This window comes from Ambystoma mexicanum, chromosome 6q (assembly GCF_040938575.1).
Source record: "Ambystoma mexicanum isolate Mex_15411 chromosome 6q, UKY_AmexF1_1, whole genome shotgun sequence".
Lineage (NCBI taxonomy): Eukaryota > Metazoa > Chordata > Amphibia > Caudata > Ambystomatidae > Ambystoma > Ambystoma mexicanum.
The window spans coordinates 929,107,960-929,130,863 of record NC_090937.1 but is presented as its reverse complement, the minus strand read 5'-3'; the positions used below and the strand labels follow the sequence as shown (position 1 = coordinate 929,130,863).

At 45.7% G+C, this 22,904-nt stretch overlaps 1 protein-coding gene across 3 annotated transcripts in view; it reads right to left on the bottom strand.

Moving 5' to 3' along the window:
• The window catches only part of WDR17 (WD repeat domain 17), a 2,439,098-nt gene that overhangs the window by 628,246 nt on the left and 1,787,948 nt on the right, over positions 1-22,904 (bottom strand). For all 3 annotated transcript variants that reach the window (XM_069631441.1, XM_069631439.1, XM_069631440.1), the window contains one exon: positions 13,626-13,765. In XM_069631441.1, the coding sequence (XP_069487542.1) occupies positions 13,626-13,765 (140 nt within the window). The remainder of the gene's footprint in view (positions 1-13,625; positions 13,766-22,904) is intronic.

Genomic DNA, 22,904 nt, shown 5'->3' with positions numbered 1-22,904 from the left:
GAGTACAGTACCAATTCTATAGCCCCTTTTGGTAGCAGAAGTACTACTTCCGGTTTTAAAATGTGCAGGTGGGGTTGAGCCGAAAAAACTGGTGGAATGTGCAACTGCTTGCTTTTGAATTGTAAGGAATGACCGAACTTCAGTGTCCAATACCCACCGGTCCGAAGTTATCTTTTCCCACTCGTCAACACAGTGAGACACTCTGCCTCCCAGGACGTTCTGAAACTCGTCTTTTGATTGTTTGTCCTTCGTCGACGATGAGTAATCTCCCCTTTTTCTTGAGGCTTGATAGTCTCAACGTCTTCTTGTGGTGTGAGAAGCCTGCCTGTAGCCTTGAGAGAAGTACGACAGTCTATTGAAGGTACGGTCCCTGGATGACGAGAACCGGGAATTTCCTGACGCTCCTCTAAAGGGGCGAAACGAACAAAAACTTCTGCCACTCTGGAGGGTCCCAAGAGAGCGTGCTGTGTCTGAGTCTTCTTTCATGCCTTTCAAGGCCTCGTACACCTTCTCCCCAAAAAGGAGTTCCCCTTCAAAGGGCATATCCAACACTTTATATTGCACTTCAGGTCGAAAATTGGTGCATTTGAGCCAGGCCTGTCTTCTCAGAACCACTCCGTTGTTAACTTGTTTAAAGCCTGATTCTGCCAGATCTATGGCGATATTTATTGAGTGATTGGAAGTCTCTTCACCCTCACGAACAAGTAACATTGCGGATTTTCTATGTTCATCCGGCAGATGTTCCAGTATGGGTGCTAAACGATGCCACATCTCTCTGTCATACCTCGCCATAATAGCTAGAGAACTGGCTGCCTTCACTGTTGTCGTCCCCACCGACAACACCTTCTTGCCAAAGGCATCTTGTCTCCTGGCCTCGTTCTCCAGAGGAGTTGTATATTTATGTTGAGACCTTGCCTTTCTTGCAGCAGCCGCCGATACCACCGACTCTGGGGAAGGTTGAGAGGACAAACATTTCGGAGTAGACTCAGGAGCCTTACATTTCTTTTCCAGTCTACCTTTAATCGCCGGCTCCGAGAACGGATGACGCATTGTTCGTAGCCCCTCTTGCCATACATGATCTAAAATGGGAACCGAAAACACTGAATTTCTCCTCTTTCCCATATGATCAAACAAGAAACAGTCTTTCTTCTCCTCTTCCTGGGCCAACCCAAACTCGGTACAAGCCTTACCCATCATCGTGTGCAAAGAACCAAATGTCATCCGGAGGTGACGGTTGAGCTGGGCTTCTCGGAGCTTCCATCTCTGCCTCCGATTCCCAGGTCGGGTCCCTAGAGGGGGATAACGATATATCCGATATAGACTCTCTTTCTGACTCGGACTCCGGTAGTTCTCCTTCTTTCGGACGCGGACATGGAAGATCTTCACGAACCAGCGCCACCGTCGACGCCATAGGAGTCGGCCGATAGGAAGGGCCTGGCTCGTCGTCGACTGGTGTGGTATGTCTCGCCGGAGAAGCAACCTGAGGCAACTTCGCATCCAATTTCTTCAACAAGGTTTGTAATGTAGACAAAACTTCCAGGGATAAAACAGCCCGAGGGTTGAGTAATGGAGTTGTAACCGGGATATTTGTCCCGCTCGAAAGAGTCAGAGAGCCAACCCCTTGCAACCTAAGTTCCCCAGGCCCAACCACTGGCTCACGTTCGTCATCCGCGGATGATATGGAAAAAGCTGCCTCCTGCTGCAGCAGGGTCTCTGGTAAAACCGGGTCATACACTTCCGGTCGCCAGCCTTCCTGTGGAGCCTAATTTCTCGATAGTCGCCGTCGTCGTCGACGCCGCCACCTGACTCGGCGGAACCACTGAAGAGGCGATCTGCGTCAAAGGTAGCGAGGGTGTCGACGATAGGACTCCCGTCAACGACCCCAGTGGATGTACAGAGTCTTGAGGCGTTCCCGCTTTTTTTAACTCGATTTGTGTTTTGAAGAATCTCGACTCGAGGATGATCTATGATGATCACCTGAGGAGGATCTTGACAGGTCTTTCTCTCCTTCTTTGACAAGGAGGAAGACAACGAAGTTTTCATTTTCAACGAAGAGTCTCTCGTGGAATGTTTTTCCGATGAGCCTTTCTCCATCGAACGCACTTTCTTCGCCGGAGGTTCAGCCGATATGTAATGCCGGGGGTCCCCGGAGATTTAGCTGTAGAGGCCAAGCTATGCGTGGAGCCTACCTCCGAAGAGGGTACGCACCCGCTCCGTCGTTCAACCAAGCCACCAGCCGTCTATTTCGGTCTTTGAGGGTCTTCTGCGAGAAGCCTTTACAAATGTCACAATTGTCTGCCGAATGATGAGGGTGGAAACAATATATACAGTCCATATGGCCATCTCCTTCATACACCTTTTTTAATCCGCATGTAGCACACGGACGAAAAAGAGCTTTTTCAGACATTAGGAAAAAACAAAAAAGCAACCTAGTAAAATAGTAGATGACACGAGGTGATCCCACTACTTTGGAAGACAGTTGAAATCTGAAGGGAGCCGCGGGGCGCGGGGCATTTATACCGGTACATCCTATTGGGGCATGCGTAAGTGGCCCAAAATGACGTGGATAGGACACAGAAGTGTCGAGGTTTTTCCTATGGAAAACGCCTTTATAAATGTACTGAGGGTTCCCAGCCTGACGATGGGGAATATTCTAAGCATGTGAATCCATGAAAGATCCAATGCTGGAGAAATATATTTATTTTACACACCCTTAATTCAACACACAAATCACTATCATTAAAGCAAGTTAAAACAGTCAAGAAAAGTATACACAACTTCCTTTTTAAATTGCAGACAAGTTTGAGCAAGAGTGAAAACTGAGCAAAATGTGACAGTGTAACCCAAGCAGAAATGGCACTCTAACAATTTCTTCAGAGGGAGGGAAAGGACAGGTTATACAGGGTTAGACTTCTTAACACACCAGCAACACTTCCCAATCAGATTGTGAACAATTTAGGCAAGGCAGTACTTTAGCATAAGCAATACATAGGTAAAAACCAAGCAAAATGGCACTTCAACAATATATAAAAGGGAAGGAAAGGTGGTTATAAGAGTTTAGGTGCACCAACACATTTCTTGATGAAAATCAATCTAGAGAAGGCAGTTGTAACAGATTTAGCCATAGTCAATAGGCCTGTGCCAGAGTCAGTGGTACAAGGCAAGTGCCCAGGATCAACCTGTTCTAGTAGCTGCAGTCAAGTCAGGTGCAGCAGGTAAAAAGACAATGTTAGACGATAGGGGCGGCCAACCCAGAAAGTAAGTAAAGGATTTAAAACACCTTTAACCGTACCCAACGAAACGGGAGGCCTGTTGGAACAATGTACCTTGAAAGTGGATGAGGCTCCTGCGGCGGTGGTAGTTCCTGGCAGTTCCTGCTATTCGGGAGATCCAGCAGAGGAAGAGAGGCTCTTGTCATGGAGGAAGGTTCGAGTCACTGCACTGCCCAGGGAAGAAGCCAGCCGCGGTGATGCCAAAACAGAATAAAAGGTACGCTCCTTTAAATCGCGGTTGTGGTGGACGGATGTCTGGCTATCCGGTCTCCGGGTGCTTGGCACTGGCGATTCGACCAAGGCAGATCCTGGAAGGCGATTGGCGAACTGATTGGCCCCACCAGCTCAAGGGAAGAAGGCTCTTGTAGATGAAGATCTTCTCTTGTCGTTGGAGAAAAGTGGTGAGGATCTGCAACAGGGCTTCACCGGTGGTTCAGTCGTTCCAGATGTCTTCGGCTTCTGTCCTCTTCGCATTTCTTGGGTCCAGTGGCGACGACTTGTCCTCCAGTCCTCAGAGCCCTGCTTTTATGCAGAAAAACCCCCATTCATACAGCCTAGCTGTCACTCACACAGCGGGTTGGTTATCCTGGTGGGATAACCCCCCCCAACCTATCAGGGCAGAGTGCGACTTGGGTTGCTTAGGCAACCCTGTCCAGGGTGCCTATTCCCCCTCCCACACATCCTGTTTACCCAAGACTCAGTGGCGCCGAAAGGAGGGCTTCTGTACAGAAGAAGTTTTAACACAGATATGGCAAAAATACCGAACCAGAGAATAAATAATAATAAAATAAACAGGGGGTATTTTCAAGGCTATTTAAAAAAATAGCATCGAACAATGGGAAAATCCCATAGGAAACTATTCGCGGTTAAATGAAAAGTGGTAGAACCACTGCCACCAGCCATACTCTGAAAAAAGGGGGACGAGACATTGTCCCCTACAAAACAGACACAGGGGAAACATTATTAACCCCTCCAGTACTTCCATATAAGATGGTTTTTACTGGTTCTGTTCAATAGATTTGACTAGTAAAGTCAATGGTAACCTTGCATGCCCTGGGAGACAGTAGTCAGTCCCAGGGTAGGGAGTCTATGTTTGGGGGTCACTATGACACCCCTCTGTTACTGCACTGAGGGTGCTGTGTAACATACAGAAATAAGATGACACCTATGAGGGTGAGAAAAACCCCATAGAACATAAGCACAAAAATAGCCTAAAATATGCATCAGCAATATGTCTAAGAGTGGGAAAAAGAGTCTCACTCTTAGCAGGAGAAAAAAAGAAACCCTTAAAATCCAGCAAGGCTGCTGGGGGACTCTATAGGTAAGGGAAATTAGCCTTATAAGAGAATTCTCCCTAACAGAGGTGACGTCGCCCTTATAGCCAGAGAATCCCTTGCCCTCAGCATTACCTCTCGCACACACTCTAAAGGACGTACTCTAGACTGGTTTGCTGACCTCAACTGTAATATCTCCACCAGTGCCATCACAACCTGTCCTTGGTCAGACCACTACATCATCTTCTTCTCTATCCCTCAGCCTGCCAAAGTCAAATCCACATCCAAACCTCTACCTCCCGCGGTAACACGAAGCTCACGCAAGCTCACTAGAGACAACATCCTTCCCCTGCTTAACACCACAGACCTCGAGCCCTTGTTCACGTCCAACCCCAACGCATTAGTGGCAATTTATACCACAATCATTTCAAAAGCTGTGAATACCTTAGCCCCCCTAGCCCCACACAAAGCCAAGACAGTTAGACACTCGAAGTCCTGGTTTACACCGGAATCATGGAACTCTGCACTTTGAATAGACAAGCCCAGCTCACTTGGCTGAAGACCCCTCTGATTCTCTGAAAAATGAGTTCAGTAAAATATCAAAACAATACAAAGCTGACACTATCGCAGGAAAATCTAATTCCTTCAATACTAGACTCAGCATGGCCACCTCCGATACAAAAGAAATCTTTACCATATACAGGGAACTTCAATCCCCTACCCCACCACCCTCACCAAAGATGCTACGTGGTGCTCTGACATTCAAGCAGCGCTCTTAGGTTAAAATCGACACCATGAACTTAAAAATACTCTCACAACAAGCCAAATTCAATAATGACCCGACGGCCACAAACATCAGCTGCACTCCCTCCCCCCCAGTTCCCTCCACCAATCAATTCTCCTTCAGAGACCTCGCCGAATGCTAAGTCTTAAAGCTAATCCAGAGTCTGAAACCTTCTAAATGCAAAGGCGATATTTGCCCAGCATCCCTCGTCAAAGGCTGTGCTGATGTGCTAGCCCCAATCATCACAGCCTTCATAAACGCATCCTTCTTCAAAAGCACCATGCCAGCCAGCCTTAAAGAAGCTTGGGTCCTCCCAGTCCTGAAAAAATCCTCATTAGACCCATCCATTCCATTATAGGCCAATTACAACTGTCCCCTTTCTACTAAAAATCTATGACATGCTGCATACTTGCAGATTCAGCAATTCTTGGATGAGAACAAAATCCTAGGGAGGCGCCAATCCAGCTTCCGACCAGGACATGGAACAGAATCTGCCATTCTCGATCTTAAAAATCAGCTTGATGAGATCTGGGAAGAAGGAAACTGTGCCTTGCTCCTCCTCCTAGACTTATCTGCAGCATTTGACCTGCTCAACCATCAAATCCTTTGCCAACACCTTACCACCGACGCCAACTTCTCCCCACATGCTTCTGCCTGGATTGCATCCTTACTGGGAGAGTCTTCTCTGACACTGCCAATGCCTCCCCATCACCTGCGGTCTACCCCAAGGGGCCCTGCATCGCCCCCAGCCTCTACAATATCTTTACCAGGCCACTCTTTAACATCCTAGACTCCATCGGCATAGCTTACACCAACTATGCAGATGACACGCAAATCCTGATCCCACTCTCAGGCAGCTACAGAGATGACTCCATTACCCTCAACAACATCTACTCTACAATTCAGGCATGGATTGCAGCTAATCATCTCTGCCTCAACAGCGACAAGACAGAAATCTTAATTGTCGGCACACCCAATGCCTGCAAGTCGCTTAACATTCAGTACACATCCTTCCTGAACAACCAGTATGTGATTCCTGTCTCAACTACAGTAAAGACACTAGGGGCCTCATCACGAGTTGGACGTTATCCCGGCAGTAATACCGCCAGGGCTATTAGTGTTACAGCCAAACCCCCCGGCGCTATTAGCGCCGGATCATGGGTTTGGTGGACTGGTAATTCCCCATTGGGCCCATTCGGGAATTCCGGGAATTCAATAGCGTTACCGGCGCATTTAAGGGTTACCGCCAAACTCATGATGAGGCAGTAGGAGTCTATCTTGACGCTTCACTCACCTTGTCCAGACAAGTAAGCGCCATTGCCGCCTTTGAAGCTTCTGCCACTAAGGTCCTCAACGCAGCCAGACCCTTCCTCACTAAAAACAACTGTCTCACCATTGCCCGGGCCATCATTGGCTCCAAGATCGCCTATTGTAACGTCCTATTTACAGGTACCTCAGTTGGAAATATAAAAAAACTGCAAGTTATACAAAATAACGGCTTGAGCGCAGCCATCAGTATCCCGAAACGAGAACGCATCCCCAAAGCAGGAAGAGAAGCTAACTGGCTGCCCATCCAGGAGCGGATCACCTTTAAAACACTTTCAATTGCCTACAAGTGCCTCTCCAATACAGCGCCCCCTTACCTCACACAAATAATCACCAAAGCCCATTCATCACAGCCCACCAGGACCACATACAAGGACAGACTTCTTATGCCCAAAGGGAGGAGAAGTAAAGCTGGAGGCTCCAGTTTCCCCTATCGTGCTGCCATACTCTGGAATGACCTCCCCCCTCTCTGAAGGCTGGGATATGCTACTGGTTCTTTCGTAAAGCTCTGAAAACTCACCTATTCTCATAACCAGCCACCTGCGCCCACCTTGCCCATCATGTCAGCAATTTAACTATACTATACCACCGTACAATATGTACAGTATGACCAATATGTATGATAATGCCATGTCTCAATGTAACTGTAATATTACCTTTGCTAATTGGGTCTATGCAACAAATACTTGACTGTATGACTAAGCTTGCCTCCTTGACTTGTACCTACAACAGCGCCTAAATGCCTCTGGGTTGTATGTGCGCTTTATAAACAAAATAAATAAATATATAAATGAGTTGGTAGCAATCCAGGCCTGAATCGTTTGGTAGATGGTGTTGATAGTCATGGTGTCACTAAGATGATTTCCTGATAGTTCAATTATGACCTGGGTGTCATCAGCATAGTTAGTAAAGTGGACACCCAGGTCTTCAAGAAGCGCAATAAGGGGCACTGTATACACTTCAAATAATGTGGGCAAAACACAGGAACTCTGCTGCAACCCAAAGGTGACAAGGGCAGGGTGGAGCTAACATTATCCACTGCCACTCGTGCAAATCTGGGGCAGAAAAATGATGCAATCCACTGTGAGGCCATCTGGGAACAATGTGCCTGATCAACCAGTCTAGAAGCCAGTCGAGAATGATCAATTAAGTCAAACGCTGCGGACAAGTCGAGCAACATAAGGAGTGCTGGTTTACCCCTATCGACAATGCCCACAGCGTTTAACTTGCAATCCAGTAGTGCTGTCTCAGTGCCATATTTGGCCCTGAAACCAGACTGCTTGGGATTAAAGAGGTGATCACTCTACAGGTGGTCCTGCAGCTGTTGATATGCTACCCGATCCAGGATTTTCAACATAAAAGCACATTTGTGATTGGTCGATAGTTTTTAGGGTTATACAGATCAAGAGTACACTTTTTCAATAAGGGGGTTACCCATGGGCCATAGGCACTTTGGCTTCCTCGAATGACATATTAACAAGATGAACAACCCTTGGAGCCAATGTTTCAATACAGTCCCTAAAAAGGCTAGATGGACAGCAGTCACCCAAACAGGAAGTTGGTTTCATGTTAGATGCGATTTTACATAATTGGTCCTCAGTAGAGGGCTTAAAGTAAAAAAGGCATCTGTGTTAGGAGACTGTATAGATGTTTTTGACACATTAGACTGACCAGATGTTATGTGCAAAGTTTGATCTACTTGAGAATCAATCGTTTTTCTTAATGCCCCAAAATGTTTAGGTTAAGTTCATTGTGTATCAACTGACACCAACCAGCGTCCTTTTGTATAATGGTGCTCGGTTGAGATTTGCCTTCAAATTCCTTCAGGATTGTAAATAATTCACACAAGTTGGATTTGTGGAGGCGATCCTGGTATTAGGGCTATCAGATTTGGAGGAAAGAATGGCTTGTTTAAGGCTGGCAGTTAAAAATCTGTAAGCATTATGGTGCACAGAGGTAGGATTTTTCCTCCATTCTCTCTCTGCCTTGCGTTTATCACGCCGTAGAGTGGTAATTGAATCATTAAAACACGTGTTTGCATTCATTTTAGTTTTGACTAATCAGGATTTTGTGGGTGTCAAATTATCAATGACATGCTTTAGTGTATCAGTAAGATGATGATCCAGATCATCAGAATTTGTGTAGGAGTACACGTGTCTCAATTCACTTAATAACTGGGAGGACAGCAATTGGGGAGTACATTTTTAAAAATGTCTGGCAGAGACATATTGTTGAGAAGTCGTTTTCTGGGCAACAGAAGTGATCAGAGGAAAGAAATAAAAATTCACTTAATAGTGATCTGACCCCTGGCTTCGCTGTTAGTTTCAGGGGTACAAACAGCTGCTGATGCCAAATGGCTGTAAATAGATGGGAACTGATACAGCTGGAAAATGACATTGAACAAGGATTCAATGCGATAAAGGTTGAACTGAGAGCCATCCAGTTAATGATGTTGCAGAACCAGTATGTGTTTGATCTACTCACAGCCATGTAAGGAGGCATCTGTAAAGAAATAGGAGAATCTTGCTGCAGAGAAAATATGCAGACAGAAGCAGGGATACATAAGAGTGATTGGTTCGATGATCTCTTCTCGTGGACACCGTCATGCATGGGAGCGGTTGTGAAGAGATTATTGTCATCGGTGTTCGTACTGGTGATATTCTGTATGTGGCAGTTGGCACTTCAATGCTGTGCTAAAGCGATCCCTAATAGTGTAAGGATGATGGTTTCAATTGGGGTAAGCAGTGCACCTCGTGGTACAAAAGAATAAGAATAGGAGGTACAAACAGAGGACCCAAACCCAAATATGCCCCGCATGTTGATAATAGAACAAATAATTTATCCCCATGGAACAGTTACTACGGACCCACCAGATCCTGAAAACTACAAGGAGCACTGGGATAACTAAGAAGGAGATGGGGGCTGTATATATCTTACTTTCACCCCGGAGCAGTACGCTCAAGCGTGTGAAGGTTTGCACTCAGTATGTAGAGTGTGGCTGCCCAAGAAAGGAACATGGAGGTATGAGGAAGCTCAGAGGATGGCAAAGGAGTTCGTTAATATAGAATTAACGAAAGGGGGGGAATGTTGGGGTGCAGGGGCGGAGGTCCCAGGCCCATCAGCGATTTAGGATGAGACGATTGTAGAAGTAGATGTTTCAGGGGAGTTAGGAGAATGAAGGGGGGTCACCCATACGAGCTGGATTGTAGTGGAAATGTGGTGAATTCTGGTATTAGTGTCACATGTGTAATGAAACTCAATTTTAGAAGTTAGATGACGTCTTAAAATTGAAACCTAGTCCCATAGCTATGCCAGTATGCTTACATCCCGTCCTGAGGGTTAGAAGGATGTGCGTGCGTTTCTGCTCGCAGCCCTGCAGAAGGTTAATTTCTTTAACACACAGTTCTTTATTGTGTCATATCATCAGTGCATGTAACCCAGAAGGAATGTGCCCCACAAGGCCAGGAGAGAACTGAAATGGATCTTTGAAGAAGTTATCCCACGAGAAGGGGGGTGAGGGATTTAGGCCTTCACCAGTCCAGATCTTTAAGTTGTAACAGCCAGGGACCCCCAAACCCAAGACACAAACATATGAGTTGTAGGGAAGGCATGGTATCCAAAAGTATGACACTTACACAATGGATACCATTTGTAAAAACGTTATTGAAAATGTTGGGGTTTGAGAAACTCCTATTCTGCCCTATAACTAAGACGGGAGTAGTCTTGACCATCAAAAGATAAACAAAACAGTCCTAGTGTTTGCCCTATGTCTTGTACAAAAAGTGTAAATACGAGAAGTGTATGCAAAGGAAAAATCAGTGTTCAAAAGAATAAAAGGTAGTTGAACCAGCTCTCCTCCTCACGTTAAACCTCACGGAGTAAGGCTGTTTTTGTAGGCAAAATGACATACTCTGGCTCTGTTTCTAACTCTCTAAGCAGTTCCAAACAGTGGTTCGAGGCCCGTCTGGCCTTCCACATTAAAGTCTCGTTCTTGACTCAAAATCGTATTCCAACGTAAAGTTTACCAAAAGTCCCCCTCTGCCGGGCTCAGACCTTACAGTACACAGTTCACGTAGGTCCCCCTCTGAAGGGCTCAGACCCTACAGCACACAGTGCACATAGGTCCTCCTCTGCCAGGCTCAGACTTCTCACGTCACAATTCAACACAAACTTGCTGAGGCTCCCTTCCCCAAGTTTATCATACTTCAGGTCTCCCTCAATCGGGCTCGTGCCCCTTTCGGATGTCAAAGACTTTCAAATGTGTGTGGCTCTTACAGACCACCAAAGGACCACTTTGATTCAAAGTTCACGTTTACTCTTGCTTAATTCACTTTCGCTTTATAGCTTCAAACAATGTACCTTTCATGGAGACTTTCGAATGGGCTGCTTTCCTTCACCGGACAACTCTGTTACTTAGTATTGCTGATCTCACAGTTGCCTTTTACGTCAAAGTTCATTCACAGGTCTGCCTTTCTTTGCGTCTCATCCACACGTGCGCAGTCTTCACTTGTGATATGATGTTGCTACTTCATTTGCTTTGACACACACCAGTCTCTTAGGCCGCTTGCCAACTCACTGGCTATGTGCGCTTCTTTCTTTTTTTTCTATTTCCAATTCATGAGCCAAGGTTAGTACAACAGACTTGGCCTCGCCTCCCCAACTCTGCCGTTCACCCGGGAGGGTCGCTGGCGTCCTTGAAACACAATGCAATCTTAACTTGCGGGGTGTGACTTTCTCCACGTGTCTTTTGCTGTCTGGAGGCAACAACCTTCACTAGGGAACTCTTGCGGTTTATCGGCCTGCTGCTCTAGTTCCTGTGTCCGTTGCTCTTCTCCATTAGGTGCGCCTTCATTCCGGAAGTTCTGCTCGTACTCCCTTCCACCTTGCTCAGAGTGTTTCTTGAGGTGTTGCCTTTTATTCATGTGAGGAGAGCTAACTGGTATCAGGTGTATGCATTTAGGGTAAAGTGCCTGATTTTGCCTGACCCGATTAATGGGACATGTCCAGTACGATATGAGAGAGTTAGTCTAGTTACTCTAAGTCACCCTCTTCCTCGGCCCAGTGTTTGTGTAAAAAGGGAGGGAAGTTGGGACTTCGGAAAATCCTACAAAATAGGATGGGGTAGATGAACAAAAACGGGGGAATACTGTGTCTCACCATCAGCTGTCTCGCCCCCACTTCCCGAAGACCACTCACCGAGGTGATCCTCCAGCACTGGTCCACCCCCAGGGTCTGGATCTAAAGGCGATGGCCATGCCCTGGCCACCTGAGAGAGAGATTCCAGGGACTAGCGGGTGAGACACCCTCTGGTTTCTCACAGAGTGCACGGACCAGCCCAAGAACCCTGACCATAAACCTGTAAAGTGGCCAATCGTTTAGAAAGATCAGAGAACGGTGACAGGCTGCCTCCACCATTGGTTCATGTGATTTGTGCTGCTAGGTGCCAGGGGAGAAGGTAACACATTTCAGCTGCAGGTGGGAAAGTTGTGGAGGCACCAGCATGTCTGGGAAGGAGCAGGGGTTCACGTAGTTCTGAGAAGTTATCACAACCTCGAAAGTAGCCGCCTCGTTCAAGTCCTTGATACTAGGTGCACAGTAGAGCTATGAAATAATGACTTGTGTAACCAAATTGTCAATTTGAGTCTTCTTACTTGATGACGAAAGAAGAAGATCCCCACATGGAAGAAGATGGACCGACGATGTTGGGACCAATTGCCTGGCATCCTGCATGGAGCAGGCTATATGTGTATAGTGTCTCACCAACCAGCTACCTGGATTTGTAACCAATGTTATGTACATCACTCATGATGCTGTGTATCTTTAAAACCCATTGATTATGCTGTTTTGTCAGGGCGCTCCGTGGCTGCAGAGGTCTATGCTGGCACATTTTTGTATTTTTGCAAGAATAAACCTTGTTCTCCTTGCAAGAGGTGTGCTGGGCCTTTTTCCCTACTGGGTTGTATTTCTTCCGGTGTGAGCGTTGAGGGGCTACTCTACAAGGTTAAGGGTTTCCCAGGCTCCTGACTGTATGCACCCCGGAACACCAACTTGTTGCGAGCAAGGAGGAAAGCATGAGGATACAGAGAAAACTTTCTAATGTGTGCATGTGTCTATATATTTGTCTACTAAGAAAGTTGACACAAAGTACACCGCCATTTTGAATAAGGCCCAGGTGGAAAAAATCTGTACACATTTTCTTTTCATGGCTTATCTCTAAGTCCTCCCATTCCTAGAAACGACTGCACAAGGATATATGTCACTGTGCCAGGAAACCCATGAGAGTTCTGGCATCATGCAGGAAATCCTCATGTCACTGACAATCGGCATTCCGACTGCCATGGTATTGGTTGATTTCACGAAATTGTGCCTCATTTTTCTGCTCCTGAAAAAAGGGCACATTCAATTTAAATAGAGCAGGAAATTAGTGTGGCCATTTTGAAAGTACAACTGTCATTGCAGGTCTCCGTCATGCGTTTCGCAAATATCACCCCCCAGTGCCATCAAGCATGTATTGAATCGGTGAAAGTTGCAGACACACAACCTTATCCAGAGTTACCACACCTTTCACCACACAAAGTCCTTCACTAATGTGTCTCACTCATGTGCAGAGATGGGTCTGAATAAAGGGAAAGAGCCCAACCACATGGATGAGCAGTTGACCAACCCCTGTCCTGCATCCATTCCCGGCGAACGAGAATGAGGTGCATAGTGTGAAATGATGCTACATTCCTGGTACTCCATTAAATGTAGTACAGTTCTTCTAAAAGTTATAAAGACAGCAAAGAGGAGGTTTGGAATAAGGCTATTGGTTTAATTGATTGCAGGCCACAGTCCTATTGTCATTTCACTAAAAGGTTTCTGATATAACTTCAAAATAAACACAGAGCAGTGAGTGGCATGATGTGGATAGTTCAATAATTGTCTGCAACAATAAAATAAAGCATTTTCTTTAAGATTGGAAGAGCTTACCATGTTGTCACTGTCATACATTTCCTTGCTAATAATTCAAGTGCATAATATGTGGTCTGGGATGCACTGTCTCCTATGACGGTACCCACGCAGACTGCCAGCTCCAGTTCATTCCCACGAATCAGGTTTGCCATGGCGAGCTTCCCCAATAGAAAAAATCAGACTGTCCGTTAAAGAAGTACTTTTCAGGAAATGCATGCAGACATTTGTTATAGATCAAGGACAACATTCCCCATTTGGCCTGTTACATTGTACTAGAATGAGCCCATCATATAGTATGAAATATGGCAAAATTGGAAGATACATTTTAAATATGGATATTTACACTTCTTATGTCAATCAAGTGAGATGGAACGTGCCATGGTCATTTTACGATGTTCTAAGGAGAATATAAGCTAGTAACATAACCCAGACTAATCAGAACACATTTCAAGTGCAATTGTTCCCAACAGTGCCAAATGTGTAACTAAGCATAGAAAGCTGGTACTGAAGAGGGAGTGATAGCAGCAAAAAAACTAATTGCAGTACTACAATTCCCAGAAACCTCTGCCAAAAAGGAAATTAAAACTACTGAGTCAGCCATTGCATATTTATTTATTAAAATGTGTATAAAGTGGGAACAAGGTACTGGTGCATCCGAGCGCTGGACTATATAAACATATATAATCATGAAAACAATATATCTTCCATACACACATTAAAACAGACCTAATAAATGACAGAACATCGAGATGAAAACCCATAAAATTGCAAAGGTAAAATAGCAAGCAGAGTTCCATAACTACGCTTTCAAGGATTTCCTAAATTTAAGATAGTCAAGACTCTTGCGTAGATTGCGAAAGATTGTTTAACAGAAAACACTTCTGGGCACAATCATTCTTGACTACTGAGACCTCTGCACCCCAAGAGATCTTTAATATTTCAGCCAAATAAGAGGTTTTATGTAAATGGACCGCTTTATAAATGATACACATTCACTTGAATAAAATGTCTGCATTTAGGGGCAGCCAATAGAGAGAGGCTAAAACCGGGGGGATATTGAATTTCCCTGCCCAAAACACCAAACGGTCAGCAGCATGAAGAACAGTTTCAAAAGGTGTCAGAAATAGATTGAGGAAGGCCAAACAGGATAGAATTCCCCAAATGAATCAGTGATAAAACTAAGGATTGCACTGAAAGTCTAAAATGCCCATCAGATAAAAAAGGTTTCACTGATTTCAGAGCCAATAGATGAAAATAAAATGGAGCTATCATATAAACATGAGGGATAAAAGACAGGTGAGAGTCACTCATAATCAGTATCCATTAATCACTAGTAGCTTAATCCTACTCCCTGACCTCTTACTTCCACAATACAGCAGAGAACATGCCCTTAACTCTGATGGCAAACACTTATAGAGAATTTCCATGGTTAAACTTTACTGAAAAACAAAGATTAGACAACTGTGTGAAGATGACCACTCCTGCCACCAGATGTAGCCAGGAAGGCACTGGCTGAAATCAACCAAAAACAATTCAATACCTTCCTTAAAATTAGGTGGGGAACACAAACATTTGGGTGAAAACTGGAGTGTCATATTGTACTAGTTTAAGACGTGCATGTATGGACAATCGACTTGCAAACAAGTGAAATCTATTGACCAGAGTGCTGACATGAAGATTTCCTTGAGTCTTGATCTAGCCCCATGTGCCTTCACTACTCTTGGCTGAAATGCACCCAAAACCACAACGCCAATGACAGTTCCAGAATCCTTCAGCTACAACAAGGCCAATCATTAAGACCTATGCATTGGGACCTCGTTGAAACAGAATTGATTGTTAAATCCAAGGAAACCATGACAGGGGACTTCCTTCCTTTGTATTTCTATTTGCCTTTGTTTCCTTCTTTCCCCTTTCTAATGTCCAGGCTCTTTATCATTCTTGTATATGGACCTTCACCTGTTTGACTACATGGCTTAAAGTTCTGGTCAGTCCAAAGGTATTCATAAAATCATTCAAGCAATTGTTCTTAAATTATGAAAAAAATCACATTCAAAACTTTCAGGCTAAATTCTTAAACAGAGGGGTTTCCACATTATTGTAAATACATTCTAATACAACCAGTTATGTAGGACAATAAGAATTAGATATCACAAGTTTACATAGACAACATAATCGAAAACGTGTACTAATCACATGTTCAGCCACAATGAAAGCGAGTATGCTGGTTGTAGGAGAGAGCTAGATGTCAACGATTTCCTGACTCCAACATCGTCGTTTCTTTTCCCCCCCAAGGTCTTGTGCAACTATACGAAACAAGAATTGGCAAAGCCAACAGTCTTGATGTTTCCATTGTAAAATTGTTTTTGTGTTGTCAGTTAACACTCTCACCTGTACTTGCAGGATGCCAGTTCATGCCAGGCACCCAGACCACTTGGAATTGCTTCCATTAAATGGTCATGTGCAAATACCATAAAACAAATGGCAGTTACTTCAGCAATACGCCAAGCCTTGCACTGCATTTATTCAATTTAGATTCTACTGTACATACACCACATTCAAGTGTGCTGACATGAATTGCTAGGTGCTGCCATAAAATGTCAGGGATTAGCATCATGTGTCGGGTATTGAAAACAAATGCTAGTCACTCACATCATATGCCAAGTATTGCCATCAAATGCCCAGGTACAGAAATCCTCAGGTCCTCAGACAATTGAAAGAAAGAAAATCATATAACCACATATTCACACAATTGGCTGTTATTGCCATCAGATGCCCAGGTACTCACGCTATGGTAGATATTAAAATCCCATGTCCAGATATTCACAACATTGTCAGAGATTGTCATGAAATGTCCATGTGCTCACCTTATTGAAAGGGTTTGGCATTACTTTTCCAGGTACCCATACCACTGTCAAGGGATGCCATCAAACGCCCATTGCCATCAAATGGTCACTTAGTCACGTTCATACACTTGTCAAAGGTGTAATAGTGTATGTTGCAACAATAATCTGTAATTGTTTTTGGGGAGGGGTGACTCAGATCAAGGGCAAACATACCTTTTGTTGCAAGTATTGGCAAAACCAAGCGTTTCCAGAGAGACAGAGCGAGAGCGGGGGAATGAAGGAAAGGAAATAATGTGAAAGGGGAATCAGGAAGGAGGGTGAAAGGGGTGTAGAAAGGGGTGGGGGTGACAGAGAAAAACAGATAAAGAGGTGGCAGAGAAGCAAAGGAACCCACATTGGCACTATTTGTAGCCCTCCCCTTTCTCAAAGTATATGTATTCATAAAATGTAGTTGATTTTCTCACTAATTGAAATGATCATATCCTAAGTGACAGTGTTTTATTCACAGATGATGTATTTACAAACCAAGCCAGAGAGATTTTTTTATGATACAATGCTAAGTGACCCCAAATACATGCTTGCAAGGTCTCATGATGTATTGCTTGGGGTAGGCTACCCATCTATAGGCCACTCCCAGCACTAAGTCCATGCCCCTTTTTGGCCCTCCTCCTTCCATTTTGCATCCCACTTAAAGCACAGGAGGTACGAGGTGTACTGGCATACAAAGAGAATTATGAAAGGCTGCTCCAACAGTTGAAAGCTATGTATGTATACGTTTATGTTGTGTATGTCTCCCTGCATTCTCCCCCTATCCCCTGCACTGTCCTCATGGATCAGCAATGTAGGTGGCGAAGTGGGGGAGGCATGAGGTGTTGCCATGGATTGATGCGACTGGGGCGGTGGGATTTCACTGCCTTATCTTTCGTTTTATGAGGCTGAAGGAGGCAGAGAAAATGCTATATCTCCTGCCATGATATTACAGCAGTGGATTATTAGTTCCATAATCCTCTGCTGTGACATCACAGTAAAAGCATAAATAATATTGAAAAGGAAATAGTTGCTTATAGATTCCAACAGAGGCTGTTCACAGATACATAGATTCAAAGATGGAAGGGGTGAGTAAATATTTCAGTGTGGGGACAAATGCAGGGTCATCCACAGGAGCATTTCCCAGAAGACATGTTACTGCACACACTCTTTGTCCCTCACTCACTGTGACATGCGTGTGGCTGATGATGTCGGGGGGAGGCTGAGAGGAGGAGCAGCAGGAACAGAGCTAGGCAGGCAGCGGCCATGTGAGGGAGAGGAGCCGTGTTCACTGAGAAGTACTGTACCGTCCCTGTCACTATCTAGTCAGCCCACTCTGAGATGGCTGTGTGGCTTTTACCACAAGCATTTAAATGTAGCTGTTTTTCAATGTCTGAGTTGTAAAAGGTCTAATTGATGCTACTCCGCTTAGACACGGGACAAATAAAATGCGGCTATCTTGTCATCAGCAATGATTTGATTAGCACAGGTCACAGCTCACTTCCAAGCAATTACATGGACTGGCAGTGACATTAAGGAAACAATGTATTTTCTGCCTATCTTTAAGGCCATGTCTGAGATAATTCACACTGCCTCCCAGTGCTCTGTCAGCAGGCTGTTAAGGGGGCACTGTAGCCTGAAGCCTGTTTGCCATTGTGCACTTGGCACCACGAGGCATTTCCAAGATGGCCGCCGCATTTTCCTGTACTCAGTAGCCTCCTCTGAGTAAGCTTTTGTGCCCACCTCCCTGCACACTATTGGTTCTGCGATGTTTACTTTTGACCAATGGGGAACTGGCAGGCTTTAGCCGGCCCCCTCTGCAAAGGCACATTTCTAGGCCCCAGTCTGCTCCTGTCAGTGCCTGGCCATGCTCCAGGCCCCACTTTCCAAAACCTACAGTGAAAATGCTCAATAATTATATATTTACGTTCAACGGACCTCTTGACTGTGTTTTCCCTACCCGGGCCATCACGTGAGTACTGATACTTAGTGGCTGCCTTGGCACCACTGAACTAATTTCATCTGACTCTCAAGTCATCCACCTTGCCCCATGCTCTTCGGTGACTGATTTCTGCCTTTCACTCACTGTGACTCACTCTCATGGACGCCAAGTACTGTATTGCTGTGCTGCACTTCCTGTGCCTTTCCTCCAAAGACGGTGGGCCTCATTACAAATCAGGCGGTCCGTAAATAACGGTGGTGGTAAACCCGTTGCCACCGTTGTTTCCGGACCGCCTGATCCCGACTCCTGCAGGCGGGAGGTGATGTTCCCGCCAGGTCTGACCTGGCGGGTTTAACACCACCCGCCTGCAGGCGGATGCGGAAACACCGGCAGCATTACGAGATGCTGCCGGTGTTTCCATGATCCCCATTCCCATCGAGTCCCCTAGGACTCAATGGGAATGGGGATTAACACCATTCCACCTCCGTGATTCCCGGAAAACCGGGGTTGTAATGACCCGGTAATTCTGGGAATCACAGAGGCGGAATGGCAAGACGAGTCTGGCAGTAACCAGGTGGTTTTTACCGTCGCGGTTACCGCCGGACTCGTAATGAGGCCCCTGTGAAGTTCATTTATAGCTGTGCCTCCTTTCTGCATTAAAACTTCTTGTGTATTTGAAAATAGTTTTGATCTGTGCCTCCTTCCTGCATTGAAACTGCTTGTTTATTGGAAAATCGTTTTTAGCTGTGCCTCCTTCCTGCATTGTAACTGCTTGATTGGGTGAAATTCGTTTTTAGCTCTGCCTCCTTCCTGCTTTGAAACTGCTTGTGTTTTTTAATCGTTTTTAGCTGTGCCTCCTTCCTGCATAGAAACTGCCTGCGTGTTTAAAAATCGCTTTTATCTGTGCCTCCATCCTACTTGTTTGATCTTACACCTAATACCCATTTGGCCTACTTTGCCAAGTGGATCAGGTTCAGAACTGTGCACTGCAGAATACTCACCCCCACCTCACCTCTCACTTTCTCTCTGCCTCTCTCTTCCTCCCCCGTTCCGAGGTGGCACTTTCCATTTACCTATCTTCCCCAACTGCTAAACCATTACATATCCTCCCTCTCTCACCAAATCTTGACGTAAAAAGCATAAAAAAGATATCCTTGCTGCAAAACCAGGCCTCCCAATTGCTGACACCTATGTCAGTGCATCCTCATGAGAAATCTTCACTGACATCCTCTTTTCCGTCCCATCTCCCGACCTATGGACCTCACACCTCACTGCCACTTTCCCACCTTATTCTTCAGTTTCCATCAATGGCGGCACCAAGTGGGAAGTCATCCTTGCAGGCTTCTTCTCTTCTCACTGCTGTATCAATGTTTACATCACAGGCACAGTCCTGGTTCAAGGCCCTCAGGCCAACCTCATCCTATTTGACCGGCTCCTGCTTTCTCTCATCAACTCTTTCCTCCCCCTGCCCCTCCCCCTTTAACGCCATCTACTCCACCTCTCCAGACGGATGCACCACATCCCGACACTCCGCCTCAAAAAACCTTCAAAGGCAGTGATCATCTCCATCTAGCAACCCTCAACTCACACTCAGCCACCAAACATTCGGCTGACATCTGCCTTCTCCTTGAAGACACAGACCTGGACATTCTTGCACTCAAGGATACATGGTTCAACGCATGCTCAGTTACTTCCTTCGACCTACTTCTCCCAGACGGCTATAAGATTACCTCTAAACCTCGACCCCACGGTGCTGGTGGTGGAGTTGCCTTATCTTCCCAGAGTGGATTCCTTCTACCATCCTACCCACTCAGCACTATTTACCCTTTGAAAGCCTAGTGTGCAAATTGGTCATCTCTCCTTCCTCCACCTTGACCATTGTTACCATCTATCGGCCCCCTGGCACTACTTCTTTTTTTCTCAGTAGGCTGACTTTGGTTCCTCCCTACTCTCTACTACCTCCAACCTGCTACTTATTACTTGGTGATTTCAACATCTACCTAAACTCCCCTTGCACAGCAACCTCCGTCTTCACTGAGCTCTGCTCCTCCCTTTCCCTCTGGCCCTACCCATTCTGCTGGACATACGCTAGATGCCATCATACATTCCAACCACAATCTCTCTTCTCCCCTGGTCACTCCTCTGTCCTGGTCTGACCACTCTCTCCTCACCTCCCACCTGGGTCCCTATGGCCCTGTGACAACTCCTCATAAAGCTCTGCCAACCTAATTCAGGAATAACCGTCTGATGAAATGAGTATCAGCTGCCGCCTTCTCTTTCACCTTTATTCCCCCTCGCCCAACCAACACAGACGTTTCCACGGATTCTGCCCTCAGCAACCTCTATCTTCCATCACCAACATCCTTGACATCCTTGCCCCAGTCATGAGAATCCACCTGAAACCTGCCTCCAAAGGTAACACCTGGTACGACTCCGATCTTGCTGAACAAAAACGTAATTGCTGGGCTGCTGAACAGAAGTGGCACACTTCAGGCTCACCCTCTGACAAACTGGCCTGCTGCCTGATCCAGAGTCTCACAGACTCGCCATCTGTCCCATAAAAATAGCCCACATTCAGGCAGGAGTGTCCAATGCGTCCAACAAGACAGTTGAACTCTTCAAAATCTGCAGGGAACATGCCAACCAATCCGCAGCATCCTCTGCCCCTACTCCTTCCCAGGCCCTCTGCAATGCACTTGCTTCTCAATTCACTTCCAAAACCCAGGACATACTGAAGAACCTTGAAGAGGAGACCCCAGACGTGGCCTGCACCCCTGCCCCTCGCTTCGAGGTGCCAGTAAAGTACTCGCCAAGGTATGTGACGCACGAGGAGCAGCTGAACCAACAAAGGGCTGCAATGGGCCTGTGTACATTAGAAGATCAATACCTGGTGAAATGCCCATAACCAGGCAACCCTGGGCAGCACGGTACCCAATCAGACAACCATACCAGCCGTTGATACGGAATGAGGAGGAATGCCTACACACAGTACATGAAGAGACTCCAAAAGCCATAATGGAAGGCCAGCAGAGATGAAACAAGGACCAGAGCAGCTCCAAGAACGAACTGAAGGAGTACTGAAAGCATGCATGCCAGTACTGACAACTGCGAGGATAATTGTAAAGGACAAAGGGGAGAGACACTGTGAAAAACGTATGAGAATGGTGCCATGAGACAAGATGGAAGCAACCGCCTTATTGAACGTGTGTAAATAAGCTTGAAACGCAAGTAATCAATTCTGCTTGCAATGCTTAGTAGAAGTTAGACCGACTGTATACATCTACCTCAATACAGCACAATGTACACGTGCGACTCCATTTTGTGTAAACAGAAGTACTCCCAGGTGGCCAAGGCCTGACTGGCCAAGTTTCATATCCAGGCCCAAGCTGAGGAAAGGAGCGGGATCGAAACTTAACAAAGGATGGCTCATGCCGGGGAAATCAAGGTCAACTTCAGAGCATGCCAGCCCGCCCGTGAAGGTCGAGATAAGAGAGGCCCATGCAGGTAGCTAAGCGCATACAGAATTAAATACACAAAAGGTTGGAAAATGAAGCAGATTCAAGATGGACCAACACGTGACCAGACAGGCGCAAATATGTACCACCGCCTGATGTCATCCAGAACCAGGGGGTGCCATAACTTTTCCTGATAAGAGACTACAGATACGAGGCCATACCCAGCAGCTTATTGACACATAGCCCTAAACCACTGATTGATGGAAGGGAGGCAGGGTGAATCTTGGGACACTAGGCACCTGGGTGTCTATTCTGCATGCTGCTAATTAAAATGAAGATTTATGTTTAGAGGTGTAACTTTCCCAATCACAAGAGACCATGTAATCTAGGGTCCTATAGACATTGTAACCAATGAGACGTCGTACTTGTAGTGACGTCAATCACGTGTGGTGTAGAGGCAAGGGCGTAGACGGCCACCCGATAAGAGTTATCCAATCCACTTGCATTATTTCCATATACAGTTATAGCACCTATACTTAAGTTACCTTTCCCAACCAATTGTATTGCATGATGATTTTTTGTAGAATTAGACGTCAATGATGACGAAGTTTGCCCATAAAGAGGCTGTTGTACTGAAGTTCGAGGAAGTCAGGGTGAGGCAGGTGTTTGTGATGCTGCTGATTTCCATAAACTGATGTATGTATCATTAAACGGACTTCCCTTTGCCAATTTACTGAGTTCTGATTATTGATCCTTGCCGGAGTATGTGAATCCTGCACTCTGCACTCGCATGGTGCAGCTATCTTGTATTACTCGTTTTCGAGGGTGAGTGCTGACCAATGGGCCCGTCAGTAATTACCTCTCCTCGTAAACACTTGGTAGCATGAGGATGGTTTCGGCCATCGATTAATGATAAGCGATTAATATAGTTATAAGACACCTTTAAATCGACGGCACGAAGTAACTCTGGGCCTTCGGTTACATCCCGAGTCCTTTCGCCATTCCGGCTGAGTAGGCTGAGAAGCTCCCC